The sequence below is a fragment of the Argiope bruennichi genome, chromosome 1, assembly GCF_947563725.1.
Source record: "Argiope bruennichi chromosome 1, qqArgBrue1.1, whole genome shotgun sequence".
In the NCBI taxonomy this organism is placed as follows: Eukaryota; Metazoa; Arthropoda; class Arachnida; order Araneae; family Araneidae; genus Argiope; species Argiope bruennichi.
Genome location: NC_079151.1, coordinates 85925434 through 85952733, shown reverse-complemented (window position 1 = coordinate 85952733; position 27300 = coordinate 85925434). Strand labels below are relative to the sequence as shown.

Below are 27300 nucleotides of genomic sequence, written 5' to 3'. Positions count from 1 at the left end.
AACGAGAATACCGCCTTTCCGGTTTCGTTTATACTCTAGTTAAAAAAATCAATTGATTATTTGAGTCTAAGAAAATCGTAATTGCACCGATAATCGAAAATTTGGTTAACAGACTGAATTCTAAATTATGACTTATTTTCTTTCAACAAGGAATTCCAAAGTTTTTTTGCTAAAAATATTAAAATAAGTTCGCGAGTACAACAAAGTATTAATATTATAATATTTTTTTTTGTTAATTATTGAATTTTTAATAAAAAATCCGGGAATGTTAACTGATTTTTGCAGTCACTTTTGGTTCTCCAGAATGTTTCTTAAAAGGTGTTCTCAAAGTTTACTTTCTCTTGCTCAACAACAAGAACCTTGTGATACATTTTCAGTACCTGTTCTTTCATGAAATAGAATTTGCTTACCTCACTTCTGGAGTGGTTAAGAATGGTTCTGCAGTTTTTTTAAAAATAATTATTCTTTGTTTCACTAACTTTTAAGTTATAAATTATCACTTTCATTTAATGACTTTTTAGAAATTTTTACATCATAAAAAAGTATTCGAATAGCAACTTTGACTCTTTTTTTCTCCTAGGAAAATTCATTGATTTTATTTTTAAAAAAATGAAAAATAACAATCCAATTTTCTAGTACTGGCTCGTTTCACAGAAATTTAGAAAAAAAAATTGTTGAAAACAGGCTAATGAAACATCTTAAAATAAAGGATTGAAAAATATATCTTTTATTCACTCATTTTGTACAGTCAATAGAAATAAATAATTTCAAAGAATATACATACAATAAATATATAACCTCAATTTTTTTATGAAAATACACAAATTTTTCGTATTAAAGAAAGAAAATTTCTAAAAATTCACATATTATAACCGTCACATGAAAAAGTTTTTGTATAATATTTTCAGCAAAATACTTTGAGATGAATGAATTCTAATTACCAATACATTTAATTTTTTTAAAAAAATTAATTAAAAAAGGCAACTTTAAATTACCTACTAATTTCAAAATTTTCTAAAAAGAAATTTCAGTCAAAAATATGAGGATTTCCAATTATAAATTTTGATAGAAGAAAATATATCTTTTAGTCTCACTAGGCTGGATTCTATTTTTATTTTTTAAAAAATCCTGAATAATTCTTCAAAAAATAAATGGGATAAAGAAATTTCTTTTTCAGAATTTTGTTGCAGAATTGGACACATAACGTTATTTTAGCTTACATTATGAATTTGTATGATGAAATTATAACCAGCACATATTAATTCGATTTGCATATTTTGTCAATACTGCAAATCACTAAAAGCAAGACAAATTCAGAATTCATATAACAGGTAGTAACTCCATCACAAAATTAATAATAGTATAGTAGCAAAGAGTGGTAATGAATGAATAAATACTTTTAGTTCATGAAAGTATATTAATTTTTACAAGCCACAATAAATATATACAACATGTATAACTAATGAAACCATAACTGAAATTAGCACATTAAGTGCCACATTGAATTTCTTACAGTACAATTTATATGGGCCTGCCGGTCACCGGTGATCCCTACAGCAGTCAAGGTGTTAATGCACAGATTTGTGAAGCTGCAAATGATAGGTTTATTAACAAAGAAAGTTAAAATTACTATGCCATTTGTATCAGACCAAAAGTAATTGCTTAAACATTGGTAACATTATTAATATAAAATTACAAATATTATATTAATACTCCCTTTTTACTTTAAGAAAAAATCCAAGGCCTTTATAAGAAAAGCTTACTATGGAAAATAAATCTATTTAACTGGTTTTCGAAAAGCACTTTATGTAATAAACTATTACGCCTATATGTAATAAACTATTAGGAACAAAACCTGTCACTTTGTTTCATAATTACATAGAAAGAGCAACATTTGAATTAAATTTTCATGTTCCAAGTATTTATGTCCAAATAACAGGAGGACATTTGAGTACCACAAATTTATTGGGACATACGCCAGGAATAAAATGAATTTTTTATAAAATTCACTTCAAATTCAAGAACTTTTGCTTAAAAAAATTATTGTTAAGCTCTATTTACTTTAAGAAAAGTTTTTAAATAGTATATATATATATATTTGCTACTTGCCACACAATATGTCAAAAAAATATTTGCATTTTCCTATTAGCAGTTGGTTTAAAAAAAGAAAGATAAAGTCAGCGGTGTTTCCATTATTGCTAGCTAATACATAAAATAAAAAATATGTATATTTTTAAATGTCCATGCAATATTATCAGCAAAAATAATGAACAATGAAGCATCGTAAGCTGTGTATAATTATTTTTCCTCACTAACTGTATCTAAAAAAGAAGTAAAAGGAGTGGATTGGTAGGGTGTCTGGGATCGACCAATTACTTCTCCTTCAGATAAATCTAAAATGGAATGACCGAAATTCTCTTGTAATTGAGAACTTTCCCCCAGATTTTGACTATCCAGAACAATCCCATGCATGATTCCTGACTCATGCTGTGGGATACCAAAAGCAGAGCTTGGTGCAGAGGAAGCATGCTGGAATGCTAATCTCTGCCTGAGGAAACCATATGGCACCTCTCCTTCTGACAGTGAAGAACTAGAATTTTTGACTTCTCCTTCAGATAAAGAGGAACTGGAGGCTCGGCACTGACTTCGCCTTTCATGCGCAGTGAGTGGAAGAGATTCTACCTCTGGACTGGTCAGGGAATGGCCTCTCTGTGTTGAAGAGGTTGTATTTTGAGAATATCTAGGAGGATCTGAATATGCACCTGGAAGAATTAAAAGATGAAAATAATACCATAATAACTGGCTGTATTTTTAAATTATCAACATAATAGGCTATTCAGAATAATATTATTAACAGTAAAGAGTTACTTATAGGGAAAGAGGGGGCCTTATTTTAAAAATACATGACAATGTTTGTAGGCTGGAATACTAACAATAAATTGTGACATAGATGAAGCAAAAATCGTTTGAAACACTCTGTAAGTCTCAACAGTAAACACAAAGCTACCAAATTAGGTAGGATTTATTCCTTGGGTAAAAGGCATTCATTAAGAAGATATTTTAAAATTTTAATTAGTTTTTCAATTAAAAATGAATGAAGACTTTAATATTCTTACTCAATAACTTCAGAACAAGTTCTTGCACAAAATCCATTTTTATACACTTAAAAAGCTTTTCAATGATACCATCATATTTTTGCATCATTAAAAAAAATTTAATAGATTCTTCAAATATTTTTTAAAAGTATATCCTACAATAATAATTTTTATTATTTTAGATGCTTAACTTTTTTTATTATTTAGCTTTTATGTGAAATATTGTGCTTGTAATCAAGAGAAAATTTTTGAAATAAAAATAAACAAATGAAGTCTAATATAATATCATGCTTCTATGTTTTAGGCTCAAGGTTCGATATTGGAAGAGGCTTTTGACTGTATGTAACACAGTATTATCTAAATATATATTTTTTAATTCAGTGTTAAATTTAATTAAATGTTGAGATTTTTTTTGAGAGAAAAAGAATCAGGGGGGGGGGGATTTCATGCTGGCAAAATGCATCAAAAGATGGGATTTTTAATCTGATACACATATGTTCAGTACCAATCTGTTTATCCAAGTGTTTTGCAATTCCTAAATTTTATTATTTTAAAAGATATAAAATGAAATTTGCAAAATATAAAAGAAGTTTTTGCATTTCTTAGTGACAGAGGACAACACAATCTAGGTGTTGATACATTACTTATATATGATTACTTTTGGTTGAATGGATCATTCGTCATCATTTTATTTTCAAACTAAAGCATTGCAACTTTAAACTGAGATGGCCTTTGACTAAATATTATACCTTGTTATTGATTATAGCTACATGTGTAAACAATGGAAGATTTCTGAAAATGAAAAATAAGCAGTTGTCTGCTGCCATCAGGCTGAAGGGATAAGTAGATCAGTCAATTAAAAAAATGCTATTAGCCTAGTTGCCAAATAAATAAATTTGTAAAAAGTACAAATTCTATGAATTATAAAGAGGATATTAACACTTAATCAATTAATTAAAATTGATCAGGCTCATTCTATTTCATTACATTTATATTTTTACTAAAGTATTTATAATTTTATTACAGCATAATTTATGTTTGCTTAAATAACATTACATCAAACATGAACACCACACAATGATAAATCATAATAAATAAATAAAAACATACAAAATTTTACAATGTTACAGAAATGAATATTTAAAAAGATTAAATTAAACAGTATTTTTTAAAATCAAGGATGGAGGGCTGATTATTTGCCATAAAATATGTAAATCTACCATTATTTAAGAATAATACTGACATTGTAGTAATTCTTTTAATTTCTCCCTTTTTCTTGTAAAAGTTATTCGCTTAAGCAAGTACTAAGAAGATATTGAAATTATTGATTTAACTGCCATGAAAGGCCAGTTGGTTGTGGGATTTTAGAATTCCAATTATTTAAATATTAGCTGTACAGGTCACATTGAGAGGGGAAAAATGCAAACAAAATTGCCCTGTATAAAGATGAGTAAAGACAGCAAAATAATTGACTTAGACTGATATATTCAAGCAGTAATATTTTAATACAGTATGCAAGTATATAAAATGTAAATAATATGATAATAAGTAACTCTCAATTTTTATTTGCATATATAAATCAATATAATATATGTAAATTTCATCTTTTTTTTAAAAAAATTAATTTTTAATGAAATTATAAAAAAAATTAATTGAAAAATTATTTATAAGAAAATTTTTTTCATTAGTTACTCAATAATCCAGATATTTGACTACAGGGATTGTGATCCCAATTAATCTGGATAGTATTGAAATTCTACTGTACTTCTTATATGAGAATAATTCCTTAAAGAATCAAAGCAATAAATACAAAACTTACCACTGCTGCTATCATATGAAGGAGACTGTGCTAAGTTCAACTGCTGAAGATATTTTGGTGGAACTTCTCCCTCACTTAAAGAATAATCCTTCTCCTAACAGATGCAGAGATAAATGAAAAAGAAATTTGTATTTTATATATTATATGATACATACATTTTACTTGTCAACTATTTCCTGATACAGTTTCTTTAGAGTATTAGAAATGGAAAGATTTTTTACAAAAATTGCATTTTTTACTGTAGTAAACTATTTTTTGTTAATATATAAATCATCAATTCCATAGATAACTGCTAATTACCCAAAGATAAAGAAATTTACTTCATTTCAAAAATTAGACCACCTCCCCCAATTTATCAGAGCAGAGAATTTATTTGATGAAAAATTCAACATAAAAATATTATAAATAACAAGTAATTCCCATGAATTTTTTCAAAGAAATATAAAAGAAGATTCATAACATTTTTACTTATGAAAAAGCTTCTAACATGTATAATCTTCAAAAATATTGTTACAAAATTTTTTCTTCTACAACAAATATCGCAAATTAATCGTAATGACGCAGCTCATTTAATTGCTGTAGTTCAGCAGCTTTCTTGCTGTCTAATCCTCCAGTTTCTCTACGTGTCGGCGACTCCGACTCCTCTCTCACACACAACTTTTGACGATACACACGACGACTCGGACGATCCACACAACAACAACTTCATAGCTTGATGGTTGGGTTGACGGGGCGCCTAGCCCCGGCAGAGGCTTATCCCCGGTAAGGAGAGACTTCACAGTGCTTTGCTGTCTATACTTTGCCGTGGCCGTCTTCGACGAAATTTGGAAATGACGAGTGTCAGGACTCATTGTGATTGTCTGATATTAGGGTGAGGGTGGGGGGGGGGGTACGCTGCCGTTGGGCTTAGTAAGTTTTTACTGCTTGTGAGCTAGAATTGGCTATTGAGTTACAGTATAATTTGAGTTTGAAAAAATAAAAGTTAGGAAGAAAAACTAAGGGGCTGAGATAAATTAAAGTAGTATATTACGGGGTCTTCTAGAGTTTGTAGATGGCTTATATTTAGGGATTTTAGCTATTGCTTCATTTTCATTCTTATCCATGTTTTTAAAGAAGTTAGTGGCTAGATTTTTAATGAATTTTTTAAGAGGGGGATAGTCTAGGCATAAGTACATATTTGTATTGGGCATGTAGTATTTCATATTGCAGAAATTTCTAATTAAGTTATTTTGCTGGCGTTCAATAAGTCTAAGATTAGTCTTGGCAGCATATCCCCACACAGGGCAGGCATAAGTTAATACTGGACGCAAGTAGGCAGAGTAAATAAGCATTTTATTTTGTCTACTCATTTTGGAGTTTCGAGAAATTAAGGGATAAAATTTACGAGTTAGGTCTCGAAACTTTTTAGCTGTGTAAATAAAGTGGGGTTTCCAAGTTAATTTACTATCTAGAATAACACCTAAATATTTGCATTCCTTAGACCACGGGACAGTTTGATTTTTAATTTTAACTGGGGAGAAATTCTTTTTACAGTTATTTTTATTAAAAACTATAGCTTCAGTTTTACTAGCATTTATTTCAATTTTCCATTCGATGAACCAGTCCTCAAGAGATTTAATATGTCGGTTTAAAGCTATGGTAATGAAATTTTGATTTTTGTTTCTAGCTAGTATTGCAGTGTCATCAGCGTACATGCACAACATAGTGTTAAATTGCTTGGGGATATCATTAATAAACAAGGAAAATAAAATTGGCCCTAGTTTAGATCCTTGAGGTACACCTGCAAGAATAGGTTTTACTTCCGAAAATTCATTGTTTATCTTGATTTTAAAGGATCTGTAACTGAGGTAAGAAATTATAATTTTGATAAGGTGTGGGGGTATGTTGTAATTAATTAGCTTGTATATAAGACCATCTTGCCAAACTCTGTCAAAAGCTTTCTGAATGTCAAGGAAAACCACTGCAGTTTTTTGTTTATTTTCAAAACCTTCCTCAATGAATTCTACTGCTCTAATTAATTGGTGGGTTGTAGATAGGTTACGGCGAAATCCAAATTGTTCAGGTGTTAGTATATTATGTTCTTCTAGGTAATTATTTAATCTATTGAGAATTATCTGTTCAGCAATTTTGCTGACAGAAGAGAGTAGGGATATGGGTCTATAACTGCAGGGATCAGTTGGGTCTTTTCCTGGTTTTAATATGGGGATAACTGCAGCTGTTTTCCATGACATGGGAAAATATCCTAATTTGAGAATGCTATGAATTATATTAATTAAAAATTTTAGGTAATTGTCCGGAAGTGTTTTTAACATTTTGTTGTTAATACTGTCAAGGCCAGGGGCTTTTTTGATATTAAGTTTTTTAATATGATCTTTTAATTCATCAGTTGAGGGAGGGGGAATATCAATAAATTTTTGTGGCAATGAGTCGAGAAAGCCTTTGACTGTATTATTTACATTATGTTCTGTGGTGAAATTGCTCAATTCATTAAGTTGAAATTGTTTCTCAAGGCTAGCCGCCAGGCAGTTTACTTTTTCTTTATCAGTTATTGCAATACTAGCAGGGCCTTTAAGGGCCGGAATTTTTTGTTTTTTACTTTTAAAAGTTTTGACAAGTTTCCAGATTGATCCGTCTTCTGTGTTAACACTAATTAATTTGTGTATAAATTCATTGCTTTGGATTTTATTGTTAAGTTTTTCAATTTCCTTATTAATTTGGTTCATTAGTCTCTTGAAGACTGGGTCTCTGGTTTTTTGAAAATTTTTCCTGGCAAAGTTCCTGTCCCTGATTTGGTCTCTAATTTTAGGGTCAATAAAATTTTGACTATTTATAATGGGGGTGGAGACTAGATTTTTTGCATTAATAATTTGCGATTCGAAGATGTTTACAAAATGGTCAAGTTTATCTGGGTTTGTAAATTCATCAATGTTTGGGGTTTCTGATTGACTAAGGGTTAATTTAAAATTATTCCAGTTTGTTTTAAATTTATTAAGATTATTGGGCAGGGAATATTTAAAGAAAAAATTTAATAAGATGGGATTATGGTCAGAGCTAAGTTCAGGTAAGGAGTGAATTTCATATGGGTACAGGAAGTCTTTAATTAAGGTGAGGTCTATTGTATTGGCTGACTGAGGCCCAAATCTAGTGGGGGTGGACGGTGCTATAATGTCTAATCCGGCCTGAAGGGCGAATGATTTTAGGGAATTACCTTTTGGGCAGTTACGCTTACAATCCCAGCTAACGTGGTGAGCGTTAAAGTCTCCGCAAATTATTTGATTAGGTCCTGTTTGCATCAGGTTTTCGATGTCGAAAATAAAATTGGAATTATCTGCACTAGGGGGGATATAAATAGAGATTAAGGTTATTGGATCTTGATTTTTCAAATTTAATTTTACCACGCTAGCTTCTACATGTTGTAGTAAAGGTGGGGGGACCTCACTGTGAGGTAAACCATTTTTAATTAAAATTGCAGTACCGCCGCCAGCCTGGTTAGCTCTGTAACTGTAATATGAGAAATAGTTAACAACTTCGTAGCTTCTGAGTGCCCGTCTTTTATAGTTCCGGTAGGCGGGGCTAGAATCTTCTGACCAATCAGGGCGTACCTGGCTGCATCTCGGTTGTTAGTGGATGGATCTTGAAAGTTCTCGAACTTTCCGGTACTATCCATTTAGTTGCCAAACTCGCCAAATTTATCGCCAAGCCGCCAAATGCTCGCCAAGTCTGTCGCCAAGCTCTAAGTTCATTGATCCCAGCACGTACAGGACCGATCGTACAACGGTCTTTCTTGCGATGACTCTATTCGTGCCGGGTAGCAATATTATAGGTTCGTAACAATATGATGTAATAAGGTAAAGAGTTCTTAAAGATTCAATATAGAAATGTTTTTGAATATGTTCAAACAACAAGATTTATGAATAAAATTGAATATCAGAATTGATATTTAGTCTTATGCAACATATTTGCAGTTTAACAATGATAGCAATTTTAGAAAGTAGAGACTTTACAAGCTTTCAACATTTTAAAAATATTTAATATAATTTATAATGTTAATAACTATAATTTAAATTTAACAAGACAAAAGGGAAAGTTTTAATTTATTGCAATAAAGTAGTTCATATCAGTAGAAATTAGTTGATCCTCAATCAATATTATCAAAGCTAATTAATGAAGTATATTATGATTGCAGTGGCACTTCATTCATTATAAATATTTAAAAATCAATAGTATAAAATTCAATCTATAAAAAGTTATTTTTTTCTAAAAAGTTACTTTACAGAAGAGATTTAAAACATACTTACTTTTTTATAGATAAAGTTTATTCCTTAAAAATATTTTATGAGACTATACATATCTCATAAAGTATTATTAATGAATATAACACTGTATTAAAGATATTTTAGAACTACATTACAGAAAAAACTTAAATTCTATTTTCTTTTTGAGGATTTCAGTTCTTCCTAATAACATAACAAACAATTAAGTGATTTTATTTTAAGAGAATCAATTGCTAAATTACTTAAAAAATTTTTTCAAGAATAAATATCTCTAGGAAACTTACTTTGTCACTAGCTTCATATGCATTACTCAAACTTTGAATTGCAGTTTTGTCTGAAAAGAAAAGTTAAAACTTAATTGAAATATAAACAAGATGAACAATGAATTTTTATTTTATTGCATTATGACTTTGTAAAGAAATTAAAACTCATGCTGAATAAATAAAAGTAAAATCAAAGCTTAAAAGAGGAACCCTTAATATTCATTTCATTGCAATCAAAAATTTATGAGTTTTCAAATAGAAGGTGTCTAGAAAGTATCTTTATACTTTTAAGTTACATATGAACTAAAAAAGATATAACATCTGATTGTTTTATTCAATAAATAAAATATTAATTTTTTTTAACAATATGAACAGTGGGCAGCATCAGATTATTGATATTGCCATTCTCAATTCAATATGGCTTCTTGCAGAAAATTACATTAATTGGGCATTGATTTATTAAAACTTAAATCTGTAATATATTGTACAAATATGTCTACGGAACTACAGCATTAATGCTTGAACAATTTTGAAAAGCACAAAGTCAAAATCCATCTCTGAGAACCTTCAGTTTTAAAATTACATGACAGATATTTAAAATGATATGTCACACAGCCTGGTTACAGGGCTGTCTTAACAAATTTGAACTTTAGAGTAGTTTAGTGACCGTAATTAAAACCATAATTAGGAATTTAAAGTAAAGTAAAAATACTTGCCCAGTAAAAATACTTGCCTATTTTACTTATTTTTACTTAAATAATTAAAAACTAAAAATAAATAAAGCCACCTGTTCCTAGATTGAAAGCTGACAATTCTGCATATTGTGGCTATTTCAAAATAGGAATCTTCAAGTCAGCCTTGATCTCATACGAGATTAAATTTAATGGCTACATTACTAAAAAAATGTATGTTTCTATTCCATTCTACATAAATTCATTTAATACAGAAAATACAATATGCTTAATATTTAAATTAATATTAATAAAAAAAAACATTTTGCCTTTTATTTAATATTTTTTTTAAATAATTTATTTAATTAACATAAAAATATACATTTAATGTAAATTATAAGAAAATAATTATTCATGTAAACAAATTTTATTTACTTAGACAACATAATACGTAAATTAACTAGCAATAATATGTTTATATATAAATTAAACATTCAGCATTTTATTTATCAATTTGATTAAATATGTTTTTATAAATTTTTACAGCAGATTCAAAATAATTTTGGTTTGGTTTCTATTTTCTAGCATATCATATTTTATGGATTCAATAAGCTAGAAATCAGCAAGGAAAATTTTTAACGCACCCTATTTTAATGGCATTCCTGGTTTACAGCCAATTCGTGCAATGTATAAGATAAATCTCTTATTGATCCAAGAAGGATGCCAGAAATCACTTACTGATTTAGTGTTTTGATATGTAAATTGCAAGCACATAACTTTCCTTTTTAAATATTTTTTTTAAGTTTAAAGATTAGTGTAAAGATCTCTAATTAACCAATGCATAGGTGTAATTTTAAATTGAAAAAAAAAAAATACCTGCATGTGACAAAAGTCGCAAATTCCAAGGCAGGAACACTTCCCCTTCTGAAAGCATGTCATCGAGAAAGATACTGTCACTTACAGGTGTGCTTGATACAGAAGTATGGGCAGAATTCTCAGAAGGCATGAGGAAATCCATTGTCTGTACATATGAATCTCTCAAAACTGAAACAGGTTGTTCCCACTGTACAGAAGAATCAACTTTCTCTTGAACAGGAACTGGTACGATCATTTCTGATTCTGGCATTGCTTGAACTGAGGCATTCATAACTTCTTTTTCTTCAACTTGCTTTGGTAAAAGAACATCACACTGATTAGATGCATCAACCAAAGCAACTTCAGAAGTGGTTGTGCTTTTGGTAGAGGTAGAAACAGGATTGAATTGAATAGATACTTCTCTAGTTCTTATTGGTGGTGGACTATTGATGAAAAAAAAAATACAGTATTTTGGTAACATGCTTATTTTGACAAGCACAAATGGCCCATAATATTATAAGCATTCCTCTGTAAATTTTAATTGATACAATATTGTTTTGATTTGCAAATTATTTTGAGAAAATAAATATCAGAAAAAAAATATAGTGATTACTTTGAAAGAATCCTTTCTGTACTAAGTGAGAGTTCACCAGTTTCTCTGCAAAATCGATTATAAATAAAATTCAATACAGATTCCAGTTTTGTAGGAATTTCTGAATTAGCTGCAGCATCAGCTAAAAAGAAAGTAAAATTAACAGTTATTCAGTTGCAATATACCTTATATGATATTTTTTAATCTACTATAATATACATATAATTATAAAAGTTATGCAGATGTGTGAGTTATATTGTAGCAAATTTTCATAATTTTATTTACAATGCATCATATCAAATATCTGCCAAATCAAACCTTTTGCATATATGTAAGCCCTTATTATTTCAGATAGTTTTAACAATTTCTTTTTTGTTTCAAATTAAAGTATATATACTCTAAAAAAGTACAATCAAAAATTCAAAATTCAGATTAAAAATATTTTTATGAATTAGGGCCTTGCCAAATAGATTATAAAGGCATAAGAGAAAATACAAATCTTGAACCTGAATGACAAAAACATTTTAAATATTAACAGATATTTAAAATATATCTTGCTTCATAACTTTCAACCATGAAAACTAAACTCATTACAAAATGAAATTATATACACATTATTACTAAAATCATAAATCAATAAATAATTTTTTTTTGAAATTTAAAATGATTTAAAGAAATTCTAAACAGGAATTTAAAAAAAAAACCCAACTAAGCACGTAATTACTATTTAGTAAAGTCTAAGTTATATAAAATTTTGCAAATTAATTTTAATGGAATTGTAATTATATTCATTTTTAGAATCATAAAAAGAATTATCACATGTTTTGAAGCATACTATTTGTTCCATGACATTCTGGAATGTCACTGTTTTTCACAGTTGCAGCATTTGATGTTGATTCAAAATGATCTTCTGTAAAGCTGTCATTTACATCTGGTCCTTTGTCTGTTTTAATAGTGCTCAAGGTTTCATTTTCAGTTATGAAGGAGGCTTGTACTGCTTTTGAAGTATGACTTATGACTTGATTTATTTCATCATGTTTTAAATCAACTTGAATATCTCTGTGTACCTGAAAGAAGTTAATTTTTTCACATTTCAATTTTAAAAGTGTATATAAATTGAGTGAAAGAGATGAAACCAGGACATGAAAAGCAAAACATAAAAAACAAATTACATAGAATAAATTATATATAATACTCTTAAAAAATAAATGCTTTTATAAATAGATGGTTTATATTAAAATTATTAAAACCTTCTAAAAGAAATACCATGTAGCATTTTGATTTTAAAATAAATAAATGAATAAATTTGATATACTGGAGAGAAACATACTTTTTCAATTGTAAATGCGTTTGTTGGCACTTCCATGCTTTGGCTAAATTTCAAAGAAGAATTTTGTTGCATTTCCAATACAACTTCATGAATCAAATTCTTTACATCTATCTCATTAAATGCTGTTTCATGTTGATCACAATCTGTTAATTTAGAAGGAAAAAAAAAAGCAAATTAAATATTATCACATTACTATATATATGCACATATATAATTAAGAGAAAGATAAAGGATACATCAGGGCTATGGAAGATTGTAATTCCTTTTCACTCGATTATACATAAAATAATTGTCACAAAAATACTAAATATTAAAAGCGACAAGCATAGAAATGTGTAATATTTTAAAAGCATTTATTCCATTGCTTAGTTTAATTCTTTCCATAAAGGAAATAAAGTAATTTTAATGGATAATATTGGCAATGCACACTGAATAAACAGATAAATTAAAAATTAATCAATGTAAATTAACTATACATTAAAAAAAATCTTAGATTTAATTATTTTTGCATGTAGTTTCTATGAGCAAATTGAGGATGTGCCTGAATCAAGTATCTCTTATTATTGCTGAATTTGAATCAGTTTGAAGCAAGTTTACAATTTTGATCACAGATTTCATCCATTTATCTTGCCGTGCTTATATATTAAAAAAAATTAAAAATATATTTTTTTTCAAGTTCCAGTAGGTCTAAAATGTTAAGTTTCATTAATATCTAGACCTCAACTTTTTTAATAAATAAAAATTTCTGCCATAACAGGAGAAGAAAAATAATGTCAAGTTAAATTTTTTTTTTAGTTAAATAGTGCATATTAATGTGTTATTTATTAATACTGTATAAATGTATGATGAATGTAACAGTGAAAAAAAAAAGAAAAATGCAGAACACAAACACACTGACATTAAATATTAATAGAATTAACATTTTTGTTTCATTAATACTGAGTAAAGTTTAATTTAATCATTTGCACACATAGGAGGCTAAAATATTAATAAAAATGCAGTTATGATATACGTGTAAAACTGTGAATATCTAATCAACACAGAAATATCTAAAACAGAAGTTACAGTACTGGGTACATAATAAAGGGTACAGAATATTCGTACAGTTATACAGTTCTAAAAACATGACTTTACACTGCTAGTGAGACTGTCTTTGAATCCTTGGGGCACTCAGTCACTCAACTCCAACTATGCTAATTAATGCCTGTCAGGATTCATAAATTCTTCAGGCATATGAGCTTATGATTATCTTATCAAAAGTAAAATTGTTCCTTGCCTAATTGTTATCCTCGACAACATTTGTATACAAATGGTTAAATCAGATAAATTTCCTGAAAATGAGTATATTAGTTAGATGAATTAATCAGCTATGTTTGAAGACCTTAATTTTATAGTATAAATATGAAATACTTTTGGGAAGTGACTCAAATTCACTTTATTCTCCTACAGTGAATTAGAACTGAAAGTGTTTCATTCCCAGTATGAATACATATTGTACAACCTTAATATGAATCTAAGCCTTCTTTCCTTATATATTTGTTTGTTTGATAACTTCTGTTTCAGCCCCTTATTTATAACAATGACATGAAAATCATGCAACATAATTGTTGTATGGTTTGGTAATTAGATCACCTATAACACCCCAAATTCCATTAAAACATGTCTAATAATTCTAGAGAGAGTTGACTTCAAATGAAAATGAGATGAATTTTAAATACCAGGAAACATAATTGCTCTTACTGATTTATTTTGAATGGATGCATAAAACTATTAGTACTATTTATAAAGTAGAAAGTTAAAATTTACTTGTTTGAGTGCAGTTAGATTTCATGAAGATATTTGGGAAAACCATAGTTGTAACATCTCTGAAAAAAAATGAAAAAATAATTTTTATTTATAGGTTAGTTTATAAGAATGCAACGTTTAGAGCTAATCTAACTAATAGCTTTCTGCTCATATAATTACCTGCCTAGCAGATAATGACTTGCAAAATGTACTTTTAAACAAAAATTAAAGAAATATATAGACAAATATAAAATAAATTTTTGGTAAATGAGAAGATGATTGTTATATCACAACATTATTCCTCTTCTGTACAATAAAGGCTTTACTTTTAAAAGATAAAAATTTATCTTTTAAAAGCTTGTAAAAGTTATTTGATAAATCATTAATCAGTACTTGAATAACAATAAAAAGGGAGAAGGTGGAAAAAGAAAGTGTGAGAATACATCTAAATGGCTTCGAACAAGGATTTTACAAAAATTTAGCTGAGCAAGCATTTATTTTAAATACATCAGTTTCATGTGATAATTTGCATCATACAGTTAAAAATTTTCAGAAATTAACTGAGAATTAAGAGAAAATTGCAAATTCATTCAAAATTCAGAAGTGATATTTGAATTCAGGTGAATAAAAAGAAAATTTTAAAAATGTAGATAAATTGAATTTATTATATATAATTAGTTCCAATTCATCATATATATGAAAATTAATAGCAATTTATATCACAAAAAATATAGAAAATAGTATTATTGACAGAAAAATTATCTTATTATCACCTGTGGGAATAAAGATAATTCTTCTCATAGGGGACAAAAAGGAATCAGGCCATTTTTTTTCCTTCTCATTATATGATGTAATGTATTAAAATTTCTTTTTTCAAATCTAAATTTACAATAGAAGAAAAATATACTCATGCAAGTTATCATTACCAAAAAAATTAAGTCAACTTTTATAAATAATAAAAATCTGCAACCTATTCCAACATTTCTTAAAATTAACAAATTACAGTCAATTCAGATGGATACATTATTCCTGAAAATGTCAACCCTGAGAAATATAAAATAGTTAAAATACTGTAGAAGGAAGCAACACAAATTTTTTCATCATGTTTATATCCTGAATCCCTGGATCTGTCCAACCCAGGATTGTCTTCTTCTGTCAGTTTTCTTTCACGATACAACCAGTAAACAAATCTTTATGATCATGCTTTCAATTAATATATTTAATGTCTGGAGAAATTAAAAAGTAATGTTTACTTTGCACTTCCCTAGCAAACGAAACACCTTTTAAGAATTTTTTTCTTCTTTCAAAATGAAGCACTTTTAAAGTTTTCAAACCTAAGCACTTTTCATGATGCAATGCACTCTTTTTGCATGCATGATTTTTCTTCAAAATTTGGAAAGCAAGAGATATTCAATATAATTATGTGAGATAAATGATTAGTAATTACAATAAAATAAATATTTTAATATGTTCCTTGCAGGCTTTTTAATATTTAAGTAGAAATATTATGAAAATACAGCTATTGTTAATTAAACATAAATTAAATGCCTATGGATTCTAAAGCTACATATGAGATATTCAATAAGCCTACTTTGCAAGAGAATCAGCATTGCCAATAAAAGAATCAAGTTCACAGTCATTCTCAGGTGAAGATAAGTTTTGTTCCTATAATAATAATAATAATAATAACAGAAATTAAAAATAATTTATTGGTTTTAATTTTTAAAGATGAAGTTTTAGAGACCATAATTAGTAATCTTATTAGTAAAGGCATTATTTTAAAAGCAAGTTTAAAAATAAAAAATGCTTTTCAAATAACTTAAAACAAAAACTGACACAAGCCTTTTGATACACATTTATTAGTCAATTTTATTCTAAGAGATATTTATTTAGCAACATATAAATTCATTTGTAATATAATAAGTATTTTATAATATATTCCTTTCTAATATAGTATTTGTAGTTAATATATATATCACATATTGAATACAGATACTATATTAGAAAGGAAACTTCTGAAGAAAAAAAGTACAGCAAAAAGTCATATTTAGAAAACTTTTAAGTATATTTTTTAATTAGATACCTACAATGTCTGTAATTTGAATTAGAATGTAAATTTTGATTGGTATTTTGATTGTAAATTCTTAACAATTAAACTTTTTCAGACAAATAGGCAAAATTAATGCCTATTATGCAATGTTGATATACATATTTATTTCCGTACACACTTTGATTTTAGTAGATTGAATTTGCATCAATGTATAAAGGAAAATTTCAAACTTATTTAATATTTTCAAAACTGCCAGAATATGCATGTCTTGATCAAGTTTAAATGTTGATCCTAATTACCAAGCTTATTAAATTTTTTTCATTTTGTTTTATTGTGAATAGAACTTTGAAATTTAAAGAATGTAATGATGATAATTTTTCACTAGCAAAAAGTAAATGAAGAGTCAAATATCTGGCCATTATTTATTTATTTTTTTAAAAAGATGTTAGATTTATGAAAGCGAAAACAAGAGATAAATTATTTTGTTTTCATTTTAAGTTCACTTTTCAAGATTTTTAGTCAGTCAACAAAAACTAGCTTAGTTTTATGCATGCAAAATTAGCTGAAATATATTCCTTGAATACAACACTAAAGAAAATCTAATTTATTTTTATGTTTTATCTTATCGTAAGGAACATCATCATTTAAAGTACTAAGAATGTATCCATCTTTTTTATTTTCATTTTTAAAAAAAGTCGAAAGTACCAATCAATTAATACACAAATTTTTTATACTTTTTTTTTATTTTATAAATACCCAAATTGCCCTATATCATAGGGAAATTGGACAGTTTGATTTTAAATATCAAAAGAATAAATTATCTGCATTATTATTGTTTTTAAACTATCAATCACTTTTATGTATAAGAAATATAAAATGTTTACATTCTGATCTGCCATGAATTTCTTGTCTGCTGAAAGTTTAATGAATTCCTGAAGAAATTCATGCTGGAACTCCTGCAAAACTTCCCTGATAGTTTCTTTTAGAAGATCCTTGTCAGGCAGTACTTGCAATGATCCATCATTTTGAGCTATTAATATGAGAGATATTTGATTATAATAATTCATACAGCAATTAATCATAAGAATAAGCTTATATTAGCATTTACAGTTATTTTCTTTTCTCATGGGTATCTTTTCTTAAATTAATATTAAGGTATGATTGAAAATTTATTACTGAGGTACAATAAAAACCAAATCACAAAAAAATTGAATAAAGAAAGGCTGAACTCACAGCTTTGAGTGAAAACAGATTTTTTGAGATGAGGTATGGATGGCTGGTCATTTCTAAAGGGAGGGGAAAAAAATCAAGAAAAGGTTTAAATATATATTTTTTATTCAGGCAAATATAAGAAATCATTTTCTTTTTCACTTACTTATTTTTAGATGGTGAAATTTTATTTCCTTGCACTGAACTTAAGTTGATACTTGCTATTCGATTTCGAACTTCTTCAGACACAGCAGGTAAAACTGTCGTTTTAACACAGTCTCCAGAAGCATAATTTCTCTATAATATTATAACAGAGTTGTAAAATAACTTTTAAATTATGGAAAAAGAACAAAATCAATAAGATTCTGCTGATCTATACATCATAAATTATTTCATAAAAAGTTTTTTCGTAATGCCAAAATTTCTGAATAATTCTGAGAAATGCTTATATAACACCAGCATTTTAACAATTTGTCACAATTAAATTATAATTTGGTTAACCTTATCTGTTTTTCAATACATATTTAAACTTTGCAAAATATAGATTTTTTTTTTGTATATATTACAGAATAGCAGTATTAATTTAAAAATTAGCAATATTACGAAAAATACTTATCAAGAGATTGCAATTTTCAAAAAGCTATTTTGCCCACAACTAACTTAAGGATTTTTTTATTTATTTCAGAGCTTTATATGAATTTGTTGCATTTAAAACATATTAAATAATCTGAATGCGATATAAATTCCTAGTAGTTTTGTCAATAGAATATTATGTAAATGGCAAAAGGAAGATTCAGTTGATAAAAGTATCATCTCCAACACATTTCTATACTACTTGATATAAACATAAAAATGAATATTAAATAAAATGTGCAATTAGAGAGGAAATCGGTTTGTTGCATTTCAAAACTGTTCTCGTCTGACTGCAGATCTGCTGCCTATGAACTGAAAGGGTTGCTTTGTTACCACATTAGTTAGGTGCGTGTGTAGTGAGCTTTTATGAATTATTCATGGGCTAGCTCCTAATTATGTTTCTCTTGCTTCTTGATTTACTTTCTGTATTATTTTCAAATTTTTCTTGATTTTTTTCCCCTTTTTCATTGTATTCTCAGAATGAATAAATAAATAAAAGCAATGAAATCTCAAAATGAAAAGAGAGAAAAAAAATTTAGATAAATCAAAAAGGCAACTAAAAAAAATTATTTCTGGAATTGCTGCAGCTCTGCCGTCCTAACAGATGAAGCATCACTGAGTTTTCATTAATAATTTAAAGTTTTTTCAGTAAATATTTCAGCAATAAAATTATTTTATTTTACATCAGATTCTAATAAATTTTTTCAATGTGTATAATAGCATAAATGTTTAACTAGCAAATGAATGATAAAAAAAATGGGTCTGAAAATTACAATGAAATCTAATATTAAAAAGCTGAAAAATAAATATGAAATTAATGTACACATTTATTGATATCTTAATTTTTGCGCTTATGCATATTTCAATTTTAAAATGTAAATTATTAAATTTTTTAAATTTTACATTTAAGAATCAAACAAAATATTATTTCTTTCATAAGTTTACATTTTGACAGTTAATAAATTAATATAATTAGCAATTTAATAACACTTAATGTATGATTTCATAACAATTACTAAAGAATCATAGTAAGAGAAAGTTATAAATCTGTTGATGGAAAATGCTTTATAATTCATAACTTTTTGTTTTTTTCATAAATCATATCAGCTAATTTAGACCATTGAAAGGTATTTTTAATTCTGCTCCCATAATTATTACAAAAATTTTGTATTGAAAATAATAGCAATGAAGTGAAATTGTTTGAAATATCATGGATGACATACATTTAAATTAACAATTTATATGAAATATAAGGTAAAAATCACTCAAATTATTAAGATTTCAGAAAAAATGAAGAGAATAAAATAACAGACACTTCAAATGTAAGAAGACAAATAGAATATAATTATTATTACCTCTCTGATTTCTTCAATTCTAACATTTTCATTATTACAAGGCTTTCTATTCATAATACTAATGCTAGGTAAAACCTATAAGAAAATATTTGGAAATATAAATATCTACAATTTAATCCCCATGCACAGAAAATCGCTGAATTGAAAGCAAACATATTAAAAGTACATTTATATAGTCATAGAAAAAATTCTCAAGAACAAAAGTTTTTTCTTTGTTTAATATTTATATATTTCTCAGAAAATTTAAAATAAAGCAATGTAGGAAATAGAAAAATATTTAGATATATATGAAAAGCGTTTTAAAATAAAAAGCCAAACACTTTTTTCTTACTTGTATTGAGAGTTTTTTAGGGATATTGTCAGATACAAAATGATAAGCAACATTATTAGGAACATACAGAGAGCTTGTATGAGGAACAATGTCTTGCTTTAAGTTAACAATTTCTTTTTTCTGACATGGAGGAGCTAAAGGAACAGCTAAAAAGAAATAAAGTAATGAATAAATAAAATAAAAACATATCAGATATTTCTTTTCAGTGATATATAATTTTAATCAGTTAAAATGGAACTTCTTTTTAAATATCCCAAAGCTAGATCTTTACATACTTCTTTATTTTTAAAGATTTGAAATAAACTGTGAAACAAAAATAGTTAAATGATGAAAATAACTATTGTATTTAGAAATAATGTTAAAAAGTATTCAGAAATGCATGTAATTCAATATTAAGAGATATCTATTCATAAGTACTATTTTCAAGTGGAGCTCCTTCAAAATTTCTTATAGATCATATTCATATTAAAGCATATTTTATCAAAAAATATCAATAGCTAACAATAATTAATAAAATTTTCAATTTAGTTATGAAAAAAAATTAAATAAAAAGCAGTATTGATTTTAAAACTATAAAACATTTAAAATTCATTGATTGAAATTTGCATACCACAAGCTATGTACTTGTCCTTTACATCATATGACTGAAAGTTTCTTTGTGTCTTTGAAGAAAGAAATGAAGAATGGAAATGATTAAGAAAATGAATGGATGAGTACTGGCAATTTGGCTGTGCATCTGGAATGGATAAAATAAAGTTAACTTTAGTTTTGGGATACAAATTGCTATAGGTGGTTACTAATGTACACAGTTTAGAGTTAATTACTTGGATATTATCTTTTGAGCCCTCTCTGTTAAAAACATAAGGGAAAGAAATTCATTAAATAGATATAGGTATAGTGTCTGAAAGACACTTTACCTATACACTATAGTGTCTGAAAGAAAGACATTCTACACTTCAATCATCCAAGAACTGGAAATTTTGGTCAAATATTTTGAGCAACAGAAGTCCTCAAACTGGTAAACAGCAGATAAGTTATAATGGTAAAAGACCAACAGGAGAATCAGAAATCTGATATTGATGCAATTGAGGTGCAGATTAAACAATGAACATTAAACTTCTTAAGTAAAGACATACATCAGATATGCATTTGCATAATTGTGTACAAGTATTAGCCAAATAAAACTGGCTTTGTTTGAATTAAACAAATACCATTCCATTTATACTGCCATTGAGATGAAATGGTAAGAAATTCAATAAAGAAGGATTTCTGTTCAGAAGTGGGGATTAATATCTATGATTATAAACACTGTAATAAGCATATGGATAATGGTCAAGGTTTTATTTCATAATTGCAAATAAAGATTAGAGGTTATCTCAAATCTATGAACTTTCACAGAACATAAATAGAAATTAATGATAAAATTTTTCCTTATTGTTATATTAAGATTTGTGAAACTGATGTATCTTTATGCTTTCAGTTAAAAATGGCTATTATCTGCATGCAATATGCACATTTAAAGAAAGACAGAATCAAAATGCAACAAATTACATTTTATTAAGATGTGATATGCTGAAATTAATTTGTCTTTTCTTTTACACATCATGAAAAGTTTCTCTTAATGAATACTTATTACAAAATTGATACAAAATATCTTACAATCTTACTAATATTATTTATTCATAACTTATAAACTTCACATTATATATATATATATATGTATGTATATAATGATATCACTAAATTTAAATTAAATCCTAATTAATTTCTTAATTTTATCTTAATTCAGCACATATTAACTTCATTCTAAAATACTCTTTTATTTCCTGATACAATTCCCTCTTTTTTATTTAATTAATGCTACACAGGCTCTAAAATTGCTAAAATCGACAAGTTCCCACACTCTGAGTGAAGGGCTAAACATCTGTAAATCTAAATAAATTCTTTTAAAATATACCTATTTTCCCCTTACCTAAATTGACACGTTTAAAGAAACCCCTATCAGAATCTCATACTATATAATCATTGGGGATAAATATTTCTCGCTTTTTACACTCTTGTGTTGGGTTGCGGATTGATGTGCCTCGTTGCTTCTGCTTGTACATAAATTATGCCTCCCAGGATGAAATAAAGCGAAGTTTAAAATTAAAAAGTGTTTACTGTGCCTTCAGCCACAAAACTCCATAAAAATGTGTTTTACATTATATATATATATATATAATGATATTTTAAACTCTAATTTCAATTCTAATTAATTCAACTAAAGCTTTGTAAATATTGTTCGTCAGCGGTTCCCATGTGTCGAGTGCAGGCATAGAGAAGCGCTGATGTAAACAGATTCCTCTGTTTCTCTTTTCAAGGTTGACGCATGTCAGAAATTCCAATTAGAAATAACACATATCAGAAATCTCATGTTATATAAGACCAGGGATAATTTGTTTCGTTCTTCCTCATTTCTTCTGCACTATGGTGGATGTGTCTTTTCTGCGTCTCCTCTTGTAAATAAATTATGCCTTCCCGGGATGAATAAAGTGAACTTGAAAATGCAGTGTCTTCTCTATTGTCAAATTTCCATCTGCTTTCAAAATATTATGTTTACATTTTATACATATATATAGGATAAAACTGGTTTTGTAAATGTAAATATAATGTCAAAATTTTTCAGATAATAAGTAAATTATGTAAACAAGAATTTGTAAACTATAAAGCAAATATAATTTTCTTGAAACAAAATATAAAATTGATTGTTGAAAATTTTAAATAAAGCTTACGAAAAATAACAACTTATAAAAATAATGATATAAACGAAAAATAAATCTTACTTTTTATAAAGCATCTTTTTAGTGGAAATATGAAACCCTAATACATAACACTATTCACATGAAACTATTTCTGACATAAATTTTAAGTTAATTTCTTTTTCAATCTAATTAAATTTAGATATTTTAAAGGACCCATTTAGAACAAAGACATTAAAAATTCAACATATTTTCAATTGTGAGCTGTTTTTAAAATTACAAAAAGACATTAACATAAGTATAAAACAATTCTTAAAATAAAATGGAATAATAAAAGTTCATAAAGATCAATTCATACTTTTGCAGACATTGTCAGAATTTATGTTTGAATTATCTGTATTTGAAGCTGTTTGAACCTTAGACATGCTTGGCTGCTGTCTAACACCCTTAAATAATGCTGATCTTGTCTAAAATGGTAAAAAAGATAAAATTACATGAATGAATGCTAGAAACAGCTTCCTGGATGCTTATATATAAAAACAAAGATTAAGATTTTTAAAATGAAATTCAATAAACAATATATTAAAAATTCACTATAAAAATTGCTATAACTTTATGAATAGGAATAAAACAGGTTTTATTTTGGATTTTAAAATTTTTGCATAAAATAAATAATTTTTACCTTTAAAGCTGTAGAAGATGGCCCACTAGCATGCTTAGGAATTTTCTTGAAATCATTACTTTGGTGAACAGTTTTTACATTTGTTTCTTTCTGGTTATTTAATTCTTTCCGGATAGTTTCCTAAAATAAAATATATAAATGTTTCTATTTCACCTGAATAAAAAACCCAGTTTAATACATGCATAAGAAATGAAATACAAACCAATTAAGTGTCTGCTTTAATTTTAATTAAGACATCAAATAAAAACTGGCAAATAATACTATACGCATTTACAATAAGTAAAAGAAATTTTGCAGAAAAAATAGTTAGTTATTATTTAAAGATATTTTTTATAAATATTTTTGCATATTTTGATCTGGATCTGATCCTTTGTTCTATTAACAAATTGTTATTAAAAGAAACCGTTTTTCTTACAAAGTCAAATTGCTACAAAAGTTTGAGCTTCCTAGTAAAATAAAGGATTTGATAGAAATTAGTTTCAACAAGGTCTCAGGTCTTAATCTACTCATTGACATAAAAAAAAAAAAAAAAAAGATATTGGATACTTAGAACCAAACACTATGCAAAAAGTAAAACTTGAATATTTCATATTAATATTTTTCATTAAACTACAATCTAATTTTTAAATGTGGAAATGATTAAGTTGTAACTTGTATATGTAAATTTCAACCCACCTTCAAATGGCCAGATACATAAGTATACATATAACCAATCAGTTTTGAAATCAAAGTTAAGGGACCTTTTCAATAATAGTAGAAAGATAATCGACATTGTGAATTATATAACTGCTTTTGATGGCTTATATGACTGTGTATGGCCATTTTATTGTAGCTACAATTGTTTAGCACTATTGCTAGTTATGTAAAATGTGTTAGCATTTCTGTACTTTGCTTGTGGAAGGACAATATCTTACATAGGAAGAATTTGGATTTTAAAAAGTTCATGAAATAATATGAATAATACATTTAAAAATATAAAAGCTAAAAAGAATTCAATATGAAATGATCAAACTACAAATAAATTTTAAGTGCTTCAGCTGCAAAATAAATTGGATAAATTTGAGAATTATTGCTAGCAATGATTACAAATCATTTAAAAGAATATTGAAAAGAAATGATTTCTTAAAAAAATAAATAAATAAAGATATAAAGTAACTCAATGATAAAAGCTTGAAATAGCAATTATATAGGAAAACACACTTTCTTTTTTATCTAATTTTTAACAAAAAAACTTAGTTCAATTCCAAAACATATTAAGCCATATAAACACATTTTGTAATATGTCTCAACACAAAATAAATAACTTTAGAAACAAGAAGAAAAATTACCAAATTTTCTTTTTCCACTTTAAGGATATTTTCGTGCATCAATTTTCTTAAACGTAATACCTCAGTGTTCTCCCTAAAAATAAAAATGAATTCAATTATTAAAATAAGCAAAAAATATCAAAAAAGGATGAAATTCTTTAAAAAAATACCTTGATTTGCTTTGGAGATGTAGTGATTACAATTTTATTCCCTAACTGCCTATCAAACTTAAATTAAGAAATTTTTAATACTTGGCTTAAAAGTAGAGAGGGTGAATTTTATTAAGTGATACAAAAAAAAAAAAAAAAAAAAATCACATTTTGAATAAAATCTCAGTGATATAATATATTGAAGCATAACAGAAACAAAAAACTCATCTAGAAAGAGTAAAACCACTAAAAGCTCATAAAATAATCTACATAAAACATGAAGCATTTATAATCAAAATTCATACTCCTTAATTACATATTTACTAATTATCTAATTTATTTAAAATTAATAGAAGTAGAATACAAATAATTAATTTTGTTTATTATTTGACAAGGCCAAACATATTTCAATATGTTTGGCTCAATCAAATAAATAATATAATAGTTTTAAGATAGTGTTATGAAAGTATGATGAACATTTTATTTACTAAACATTTAAAAGATATAATTCATTTAATTCTTATGAACATTAACTCATGCCAATAATATAAAAAAAAGTACAAGAGAAAATAAGATAGTTGATCATACAGACTGATAGAATGATCTGCCTGATCAAGCCAATTCACTGCAGTATCAAAATGCATATTCAAACTTCAATATAATCTCCTTTCTTCCAATTTAATACCTCATTTTCAGATAATTTCTCCCTTTCAAAATAAAGTCATTCATGAATACCTTAAAAAAAAAAACAACATAATGTTATCTTTAAGCAAAATACCAGTAAGAAATGCATGTATTAGATTGATTCATTAAAAATATATATAAACCTATTTCTTTACTGCAGATTTTATATACATGCAACATTTAATTACAACAAAAGAAATAATATATTTCAGACAGGGGGAAAAAAAAAAAGGACAAAGTATAAAAAGAATGTTAAAATAAAGTACAATCTTTGAAATGAAATTATGAGTATAGTAAAATCTTTTTTTGAAAGACAACCTATATTTCATTGTCATAAAAAATTGTTTTATCCAATAATCAATTTTAGTTTAAAAAGGAAGTAATGAAATTGTCAACATCTCACATAAAAATGTTTAAATAAACTCATTTTATATTCATTATTCATTAAGAAAATATATGGGCTAAAGCTCGCAACACAGTTCAGGTCTATATAATGATTTATTGACTGAGAATCAAATATTTGCTGCTCAAAATCTAGAATTTAAAAAACATCAAACGATTATACTGAAGAAATATGAACACTGGGATAGTATGAAACTGGGTAACAATTCGAATTCAGACATATCATTGATGAATTAAAATTGATCACATCCCTCTTTATTTCTCAGTAAATTATATATTATGCTTTTATGCTATAAATGTTGGAACTTTCATTTAAGAACTAGTAGATTCTTAAATGAAATTATTAAATCGTAAGCTTACATTTAAGCATGTATAATTCACCGTCAAAAAATATAGTTCTTTATAGAACATGATCTGCGTTACTTTTACCAAATAACAATTAAAATATAAAAATTTTCATTTTATGTTTTTGAAAGTCAAACGAATTCCTCCTCAAGAAATATTAATGCCTACGAGGAAAGATTTGAAATGAGAGTCATAAAAATAAAGAAAGACTCTACTTGAAATAATCAAAGAATATTGATAAATTAAACTAGAAAAATATAAATCAACTAGATTTACATTAGTAGAGGGTGAAACAAATACGTGGGTACAGAAAATTTATCATAATTCCCGGCAGTCTTTTGTTTTTGTTTACATTTGCTGACATCTGAGAATTTTTCTTAGTTCACTTCAATTCATTGTAGTGTAGTATTGGAGTAAAAACTCGTGATACAAAGCTAATATTTAAAAAAATACATTACACAGCCCCATTGTATATAAAAAGAAATTTAAGTGAACGATATTCGAATAATTTTTTGAATCTGTGAATGTCCAGCATATCTAAACTTTCAAAAGTTGTGAAACTTATATTAAATTCTTGAACAGCAAAGTTTTCAGATCTTTTTTGATCAATGATCTGCCACAAATGTGTAAGTTGGTTCGTTGCTATATTTATTTAGATATGATCGTAGTTTCCAGTTATAATTTTCTGAGGTAGAAACAAATGCCTGAAGAACGATTTTTTTGGTACATAT

At 26.9% G+C, this 27300-nt stretch overlaps 1 protein-coding gene across 3 annotated transcripts; it reads right to left on the bottom strand.

The window, feature by feature from the left end:
- Positions 1-1028: 1028 nt before the first annotated feature.
- LOC129978343 (uncharacterized) lies at positions 1029-26966 on the bottom strand. 3 transcript variants are annotated; one of them, XM_056090627.1, is made up of 20 exons: positions 26846-26966; positions 25727-25845; positions 25011-25083; positions 23683-23802; positions 23359-23467; positions 20873-20998; positions 20263-20408; positions 19932-20006; positions 18110-18240; positions 17968-18020; positions 17619-17764; positions 16276-16349; positions 14706-14764; positions 12900-13042; positions 12405-12636; positions 11591-11711; positions 10999-11420; positions 9473-9522; positions 4915-5008; positions 1029-2762 (listed from the first exon to the last, which is right to left on the bottom strand). In XM_056090627.1, exons 2-20 carry the CDS (start codon positions 25780-25782, stop codon positions 2299-2301), a joined length of 2694 nt encoding a protein of 897 aa, XP_055946602.1. In that variant the 5' UTR covers positions 25783-25845; positions 26846-26966; the 3' UTR covers positions 1029-2298. The 3 variants fall into 3 exon arrangements, with proteins under 3 accessions (XP_055946602.1, XP_055946601.1, XP_055946603.1); XM_056090626.1 differs by having other exon boundaries at positions 25727-25873; positions 26846-26954; XM_056090628.1 differs by lacking the exon at positions 26846-26966 and having other exon boundaries at positions 25731-25865.
- Between the last annotated feature and the right edge of the window lie 334 nt (positions 26967-27300).